Below are 9,477 nucleotides of genomic sequence, written 5' to 3'. Positions count from 1 at the left end.
TGGGTCAGACAGGTGGGCTGTCCGACCCACCCGAGAGGCTCCGAACGTGATTTTTACTTCCGATTGGACCCAAAATGGACGTGTGACCTTCTTTTAGGATTCTAAACATGATCTTGTCATTGGATCGTGTAAATCTTGATCCCAAAGTGACGAAATACTAACCCCGCTCACTTATATTAGGTTCACCAAAGCGTACGCTTCTCGCATCGGATCTCACCCGTACCGAGCGTGAGTCCTTGTACATTACAGGTAAGTGGGGAGAGGACGTTTGGCATTGTTTCAAGGCATTGTTTGGCATTCATTTAATCATATCTAGTCTAGCCATGTCATCATGAAAATGCTATGTAAATTAGTCATCCTCACATTGTTATGCATGGGTGTTGTGTTTATTTTCTAAATGCCAAGTGATGATATGCTTATGTGATGAATGTTGACATCATTGTGCATAATGTATTAATAGACTAGATGCCATAGTCGGCTTGAAAACGAGTGCATTGGTGGCCCGCGGTATGGGACGCGGTGGTACTATACAATCGTACTATTGTCATATAGGAGCATGCGGTTTAGGATTATCATCTTCCCGTGCTACGACCCTTTCCAACAGGGGTTAAGGTGTTGGGTTACCATTTGGGGGGAAGCAGTGGTTGCAGTTGTTGAGTCATTGTGGTGGTTAGACATTACGCCCGGCTGGTCATTAGGACAGTCGGCAACCCCGGTGGTATATTCAAGAGGGCCAATCGTACTGCTTTTAAATTGCTGGAGTCAGCACCTTTAATTTCTGTCATTTATTTTATGTTGAGAGCCGGTGGTCGGCATGTTTTTATTTTTTCCAGTACTCACGGTGGGCCTTCTCCGACAGCCCTATAGGTGTATCGCGGGATGGAGTTCACGGCTCGTACCCGGAGCATACGCGCACTGTGGTTGTAGTAACACTAAACCAAAGACTTAGTAATGCTGCTTAGGTGGATGTGATTTAAAATGTATTGCATAGCATCTAGTGCATATGGTTGTGATTTGTTGTGTGGACTGCTTTGTGGTCCATCTTTCCACTTACTGAGCTAGTGAGCTCATCCCACGTGTGCACCTCTTTTAGATGTTTTTGTAGGTCATCCATCTGAAGAGCACGGGGCGGGTCCCACAGTTGAGTTCCCTGAAGAGGACTGGTGGGCCCCTGAGGAGTTAGAGCACGACACCGAGTGCTAGTGCGAGAGTTGTGCTACGGGACCGCAGTTCTGATATCGAGCTGAGCTCCACCTTTGATGCCGAGCTAAGCTCTACCTTGAGATGCCGAGCTGGGCTCAACCTTTGATACCGAGCTGAGCTCTAGGCTTTGATACCGAGCCAAGCTATATACTCTGATTTTTGATGGTTTCTTTTATGTACTTGATATGTGAATTGTACTCTTATTGTGTAAATATCATGCCTTCGGGCCCACATGTATTTAACTATTGTATCACAATTCGGGTATCAAGTATTATGGGAATATTCATAAGTAAACCAAGTCTTCCGCTGAACTGATGAGCTCTTTCTTAGTTGTGTGTATGCTGTGGTGGAATACTGTATCAGATGATCCTGGCAGGTTTGGGTTAACCGGTATTAACCTGGTCACTGGCCCGGTTCTGTGTGAACGGGGTGTGACAGTATAGACGTAGACATTGGCTTCCCTTTAGTCTTTACTGGTTAGTGGGTCTTTATACTTCTTTACTAAAAGCAACTTTGTCTGTTCAACTGTAATCTCCACGCCCATCTTTAAATTTTATTTTATTTATTTTTTATTTTTTTGTATTTTCTCCTTTTTTATACCTTAAGTAGTACCTAGGAAGCCAACACTTCTTAGTAAGGATATTCCTATCTGGGACTCAGGATGCTGATTTATCTGGAGTCCTGGACTCAGGATTTGGAACTTAAAGTGGATTTTCCAGTTACTATGTGAACATATTTATACACAGCTGAAAGGTTTGTAGTAGTTCTTGTAAGATAAACCAATAAAGAAAAGCTCAAACTGCTAAAGCAGAGACTGAACCCACTTCACATAATATAACTTCTCTATGTAATGCAAGGCATCTGTGTGTGCCTTATAAAATTGAAGCCATGCCCATGAAGAAGCAGCAGAGTAGTGCTATATGATCATCAGTCTGTTAAAAGGAAATTTTAATTAACTAAGCATCAAGTAAGCCCAAGTAGATGAAGATGATTATGACATCAGGGAAGATGGCAGATCTGGGGTGGATAGCAGTGGCAGAGTGAGCTAAACCACACGTGTAGTGGTGGACATGTCTCAGACAGTGACAGAAGAGAGAGAAAGAGAGAGAGTCTCACGTGCACTGAGGTGGCCCTATTCCCTCCTTCCCAGTTCACAGTTTCCAGTTTCCAGTTCCCACCATGGGAGCGATCAGACTGAGTGGGTCAGTGGTCAGAACTCACTAACTTCGAATCAGAGATGATCTCTCTCTCCCTCTCTGCACCAATCCTTTTAATAGTTAGGAATTAAAAATGTCAGATTCGATTCCCACACGGCCACAAGCGCCAGCCCCTCCTCGGTCCTCGGTCCTCGGTCCTCAGTCCTCAGCCTCAGAACTGCCCATCTACTTTATTGCTAGAAAGACTACAAAGAAGACGAAGGCCCACCCAATACCCTCATCGATTTTGGCTGTGTTTCACGTGGGTGACCACTGACCACTAACACCCTCCGCACTAACACACACACGCAGAGATGCACAGAGGTTATCCTTCCCATTTTCCATGCAACAACGATCGCATAAGTGTACACAAAGAATTACGTGTTTTAATTCTATAAGATTGTTCATGTCCTGAATTAAGATTTGTTTTTCTATTTCACTATTAATGGAGATTAGTATTATTTACAGTCGTTCATCCTCACACTTTTATAAAATTAATTACAAAGGAAAAACTCTCGTTACAAATATATAACAAACCTTATATTATAAATAACTCTCAAGACTTTTGACTTTTAATAACCATTTAGAATCAACCTACTTATACAAACGATAAAATACAAGACACCATACCCACTGAGTCCCTTCCTCGGTCACTGGGTATGGACACGATTGGGACTTGGGCGTGAAGGACAGGAAGAGGATAGAGAAATGTCAAAGGTGGTAATTAATGTGAATGGGATAATTTCATTATGGTCTCTAATGGTGGTCGGCAGGTGTGGGCAGGTGAGGTGAGGTACGGAGGTGGGGAGCTTCTTTTGTCCTCTCTAGATGATATAATGAAGCTTTGCTTACTCTTTATTAACTTAGTATCACTTTTCTGGCTTTGTTGTTGCTGTTATTATTATTGATAAAAGGTCACCAATTGGGAATTAGGAAGCTATTGTAGGATTTGCCTGCCAATTAGAATTTGGAATCTCTGACTCAGGACAGGCTCATCAGGTGGGCTCCTACACCAAGAAAGAAGGAAAAGTCTATCCATGGAGATTAAGACAGACAGAATAAAAATGGCCTGGTAGATTCTGTGTATGTATGCTTTGTTTCCAAGTCGATGGGGGAGAAGCCCATGGTTTAAGAACCCGGAATTCCGTAGGATGTTTGGAATTTATAGAAATTAAAATTGGAAGAAGAACTAAAGAATTTCTAAATTTTAAAGGTTTTTTTTTTTTTTTTTTTTTTTTTTGGATTTTTCATCAATAAAATTTGGGAATCTTATTATATTTTACTATTTTACTGATTAAAAAAAAAAAAAGTAAGATCAAAGGAGACAGTATCTCCGAGAGGTTTGGATGCCTTGGAATGGGAATAAAAAACAATGGAGAGGCATTATCGACTTTATACAATAATGAGTTAAGTAATAATGTGACTTTAGATGGATGAGTGAACCTTCCTCTTCCGATGGAGGATTATTAATTTGAAAGTAAAGTATAAGCAATTCAAGAGAATAGACCAGAATCTAGATCGGACTCTATTGATCTACCCGATTCAATTTTGATTCCTTGAACTATGGGAGAGCTGAAGAGGTGGACATGTATTGCCATGCTTGTGGGTCATTAGGCTACACCCCCTTCAAACATTATCACCACACTTCCTATAGCTAAATCAATTCCTTGGGATAGCCTTTTTCAATGACCCTTTCCTATAAAGAATAAAATTCATCCAAGATGAACTATATACAAATGTAATTATTTTTAAAAAAATCTAAATTTTCTAGTAATTTATTAATTTTTGACTAAAATATATACTATTCACCTTAACCACTCCCACTCTCAAAGAAACAAGTCCTCATTCATTGACTATTAGCACTAGTAACCCCTCCCCCTCTTAAAAGGAACAAGTCCTACACTCATTGACTATTGCCACTAGTCCTCTTTAATCTCTTATATTCCTCCAAGAGATCACGCGAATCCCAAGTGCTACTACTTTACTATAGCATTGTGTCTCTGGAAAGAACAATAGATGAGTAAATAAATGATGTAAAGGCAGCAAATGGAAGTACAATCCCCATGCTTGTGTTAGATAAGAAACTGAACCTCACTTTTCCTCACCTATCTAATTATCTTCTAGTGTGTCCATCATTAACCAATGTCTCTCCAAACATAGCATTCACCCTCTTATCATGATGAACATATGTAACCCATGGTGCCCTCTCCCTATCATGAGTATCAAGGGAAAACCCAAACTTGAATTAATCTCTTTTAATGGTGTTTCATACAATTTAATCTAGTCACAATTATTAATGGAAAGAATCAGCTTTTATTGTTTTGTTCTTTAAAAATCAAGAACTTAAAAGAAATGGGGAAAACGAATAGAAATCATAAATAAATAATCACACAATCGCACACAAAGATTTACATGATTCCGTAAGATTGTCTACATCTACGCTGAGAAGAGATCTACATCTCTATTAATAGAGAATATAGTTACAGTCGCTTGTCTTTACGCCTCAATCAGATTATAGAGAATAACTTTAGCAACAAAGTTACAAAGCGACATTATCAAGTGAGGAATACAAGACATCGTACTCCCAATGGTTCTACCAATATCATTCGAGGGTGTTATTAAGTCTAACTGGTACTGAAATATTGAGAAATCAAAGCTTAGAGATGAGGAACAAGAGGCTCACCTCAACTATGATCGATATAAGGAAAAAAGAAAAGGTTTTCCTTCACGGTAGATGAAGAGAAACTCACTCGAAAGGAAAATGATATATACATCAATATTTGCAAGTACTGCCTCATCTTCTTTTCTCTCTCAAACTGGTTATTTACTGAGTTGAGTCTCACTCTCCTTCCATAAATCTGACCATGATTAATGATTTGTGGAAAATAAAAACCCTTATCACAAGGAACCATGCTGAAAAACCATTATGAATTCTTTTGGGAAGAAGTTTTCATAGACAATCCAAATATCTATCATGTAACAAGTTGGATGGTTCTAAAACTTCTGGACAAATAGAACAATGTTCACTTTGAGTGGAGAATAATAATTTGAAAATCCAGTGAAAAGATGAACAGAAATGGATGGCATACAAGAGAGAATAACTGGTACATGGAAGATTACAAGATAAAATTTGAATTTCAAATCCTATCGCTGCTTGCCACCTTTTTAACCGTCAGAATTTACGAAATTATAAAAATGCATACTTGAAATTTTTGTTTTATTTCCCTTAATATCATTCGAAATGTTTCATTTCCTAAGCCCTACATATTTTGATCACTTGTTAGAATATCCAATGACAAATACATTCCTAAAAAGAAATAATAAGAAACTAGTGGTAATATGCATAAAGAGTGAACAAATTAAAACCCGTCTTCTCCTTGTAGGATGTCTTGTATTCTATCGCATGGTTTGTGGGCTGATTTTGAAGAGTCGGGGGTTCATGCAGGGGTTAGGATGTGGTAGCCCAATGAAAATTTTGGGGTCATATGGGTATTTCTGTAAAATGTCCCTATGTTTCTCTATGAGTTCATAGCAAAAGTATTCTCAAATAAAGAGGAGGCGTGAGGATGAGTGTAACCCTATTCTCCATTGTTATTGAAGCATTTCCAATTTTATCATGGATATAGGTAATCTTGTTGAATCACATAAATCTTTGTGTTTTGTCTGTGTATTTGTTTCATCTTTCTATTTATTGTGTTTTCTGATTCGTTATTTAGGTTTTAGATTATATGTCTCTTAACTCCTGAGAGGTATTTAGAAATAGGGAGAGTTTCCCACAATGGCAGTGTGGAGAGAATCTCCCTACCACACCAAAGGCCACATGTAGAGAATGGTATAATCTACATGGAGCCCACATAGTTAAGTTAGAAGTGAAAAAAACAATTAAAAAAAATGGTGAAAAAAAATATTGTCCGATCGCATGGCCCCTGCACCATTGGGGGAATTAAGAGATGATACATAAGGGCGTTAACAATGATGAAATTTTTGTATTTCAAATAGGCGGGCCATCGTTTTACTCCTTCTGTATCTAGGTGCAAGTGCCACACAACTTGATTTAGATCTTTTCCCTGAGAAAAATAAAAGTCAATGTTAGAGGTGATATTGCACTATGCTGTGGGAATTTTTTTCTCTTACGAGATATTTTTAGTTATGAATGCCCCCACCAGGCCAGCTGTGGTTGGTTTGGTTATGCAAAAGATCAAGGTCTGTCTTACCAATGCCAATCAATGTTTATTTTTGACTTAAACACCATTTATGTATTATAGTACAGTTTATAGTACCCATAATATAATCCCCATCAAACCCCTCAATTTCTATTTATCATTACTTGCTGTAAAATAATAGTATCCAATGTCATAATAATGGAACTGGCTATGGGTCGGATCCAAATTACCATTAGGTCCATTAACAGCCCCAAATTAAGTCCTATCTTAAAACAAATACAAAGAGGTATCTGATTTTCCGATCCTTGTACAGAAAAAAATTCTAAATGCCAATAATATACTGATTCTGGGTTGATACAGATCGACCCGGGTCAATTCTGATTCAATCCTGATCGAAATAGGCCGGACCGATTTGTGTTTTGAATCCCTAATAATTGGGGGGTAGCTAGTGAAGAGATACCACAAATAGAAGGAACCGATTGAACTCGAAGTTTGAACTACTGATTAGATTAGATGATTGATTAGATCGAGATCCCTTAAGCGAAGAAAAACATTGTCGGGTGATCGGGTGGGTCCATTTCTCGAAGGAATTGTGTAAGCGGTTCTTAGCTGCAGTGGTTATTGAGCTCCGATCCTCACTCCTCGCTCCTCAGTTTTGATTTTTGAAAGAAGATGGCGGGGGGAGAGAGAGAGGGGAGCAGCTGGTGGAAGACGGTGAAGCTCCTCTCCTCGCATTGCACACCACACGCGCTTCGCATGGCTGAATAAGCTCCGCCTCTTCCACCTCGCATCGCACACCATACGCGCACTCCTTTACCTGCACTGTGCACACCCTAATTAATTCTCTCTCAACACTTTCTTACAATTCATTCTAACCCTTTTTAATTTCCTTAAATCATCTCTCTCTCTCTCTCTCTCTCTCTCTGTGAAAAGTTAGAGGAGCCACGAGCGCAATCATTAGTGCATCTTAACCCACTAAGATGGACCTCTCACACACACACACACTCAGCCCGAGGAGGTGAAAGGGAGACAAAGATCTAGACACTTGGGTTTCAATCCTTTATTTTAACAGAACGTTCATCATTTTGGCTGGGAAATGTTTCAGCATCTCTCTCTCTCTCTCTCTCTCTCTCTCTCTCTCTCTCTAACATAACATGTTACTATCTCTTTCCCGTACATGTATATGTACTCCCCTCTTAGGTGCCGTTTGATAACACTTCTATTCCTGGAGAGTGGTTCTTTTACAGAAGTGTTCTTTTTCGATTTCATGCTGTGAAGACACTCTGGCGGAACAGAAACAGCGTTTGGTAAAACTATTTCAGAAATGGCTTTAGAACAGGAAAAGAACAGAAACAGCGTTTGACAAACACTTCTATTCCTGGAGAGTACAATAATGAAAATTCACTTTTGAACAAAGAAATCAATAATTACAAACATGCTATTATGGTCAAATTTAACTTAAATAAGGAAATGATTTGTTTATGAAATTATCTTTTAAAATACTATTACTTAAAAGAAATAATAAAATATAAACATAATTTGTTCACTCACTTCAACATTCCAATTCCATAGAAGAAACCACTATCTTATCTCTTCTTTGGCTCTCTCCATTTCTCTACCTCACCAATGGTTCCTGAGTTAGAGGTAAGTGAAGTCTTCCTAAAATATTATAACAATTAAAAATTAAAACTTATAATTTGTATCTTAATACTGCTAGCTAAGATTCTACCTTTGAGCCATTGTTCTAGTCTACTGGGTTCTATACATTGTGTTTCAGTTCATTTGGTAAGGCACTGACTTCATTCATTTGGGTTCAGAAAATGCAGAAGCCTCGAATCACAGAGATACAAGTCCGGATGGACTGTAATGGATGTGTACAGAAGATCAAAAAGGCATTGCATGGTATCAATGGTAAGTACCTAAACAATGCAAATCTAGTAATCTACATATTCTTTTCCTACTGTTCCCCTATTGTTCAAATTAAAGTCTATGACTAATCTGATTTCTCTACAGGGATATATGATCTCTATATCGATTTCCCACAGCAGAAACTTACAATAATTGGATGGGCAGACCCTGAAAAGATCCTCAAAGCTATCAAGAAAACGAGAAAGATTGCCACCATTTGCTCCCACATAGAACCAAGTGACCCTCCTACTCAACCTGCTGAACCAGCACCAGCACCAGAACCACCTGAAGGTGGACAACCACCAGCCCCTGATGCTACAAACCCTCCACCTACTGAAACCCCACCAGCAGCTGCTGCTCCTCCACCCACAGAGCCTCCCAAAGACCCTCCACCCCCTGAAAATCCAGCTCCCGAAGTGACACCATCACCTGTGGCTGCTGAGACTGCTGCAACCCAGCAGCCTCACCACCACCACCACCATGGCCCCAAAGACATTGAAGATTGTTCTGCATATTTTTGAAGACACTGAAAATCCAGCTTCCTCTTAATTTGAAGCCATTTCTTTTGTTTACAATCAATAAATCACTTGTTCTGCATATTTTTCATTTCTCAATCAATTACGTTGTATCTGTTTACGGATTCATGATTGTTCTGAAATCTGAAGTTTTCGATTGTGTTTTACCTTCTTAGTTCTTTTTCTTCTTGAGGAAATGATTCGGTGCCGCAAAAACAAGAAATTAAATGGGAATAGGAAATATTAGACTAAAGATTATAATCCCATCTCAAGGATGTGAATCTGCCAAAGTTCGGTTGCCAGATCAAATGGGGTTGTTATTCTTGTATTCTCTTTCAATACGGGGAAGGTCGCTTGGGATCAGGGTAACCATGGATGATTGCATTCTGGCGGTGGGAACAAGTATCAAAAGAGGGTAAAATAAAATTCGGAGACTGCGCAATTAGTGAAGATTTCCTCCCTTTTTTAGCAGCGGCGACTTTGATTGTGAGT

The 9,477-nt window shown here is 39.2% G+C and overlaps 2 protein-coding genes across 2 annotated transcripts in view; both read left to right on the top strand.

Annotated features, from left to right (window-relative positions):
* Positions 1-1,146, top strand: part of LOC122077491 — a 24,808-nt gene extending 23,662 nt beyond the window's left edge. Inside the window, exon 9 of the mRNA XM_042643442.1 lies at positions 1,094-1,146. Coding sequence (XP_042499376.1) covers positions 1,094-1,105 — 12 coding nt within the window. The 3' untranslated portion in view covers positions 1,106-1,146. The remainder of the gene's footprint in view (positions 1-1,093) is intronic.
* Positions 1,147-8,104: 6,958 nt separating this feature from the next.
* Positions 8,105-9,455, top strand: LOC122075466 (heavy metal-associated isoprenylated plant protein 43-like). Its single transcript, XM_042640501.1, has 3 exons — positions 8,105-8,206; positions 8,380-8,473; positions 8,576-9,455. Exons 1-3 carry the CDS (start codon positions 8,189-8,191, stop codon positions 8,989-8,991), a joined length of 528 nt encoding a protein of 175 aa, XP_042496435.1. The 5' UTR covers positions 8,105-8,188; the 3' UTR covers positions 8,992-9,455.
* Positions 9,456-9,477: the final 22 nt, after the last annotated feature.

Source organism: Macadamia integrifolia, chromosome 4 (assembly GCF_013358625.1).
Source record: "Macadamia integrifolia cultivar HAES 741 chromosome 4, SCU_Mint_v3, whole genome shotgun sequence".
NCBI classification, from domain to species: Eukaryota; Viridiplantae; Streptophyta; class Magnoliopsida; order Proteales; family Proteaceae; genus Macadamia; species Macadamia integrifolia.
This window is presented reverse-complemented; position numbering and strand designations above follow the sequence as displayed.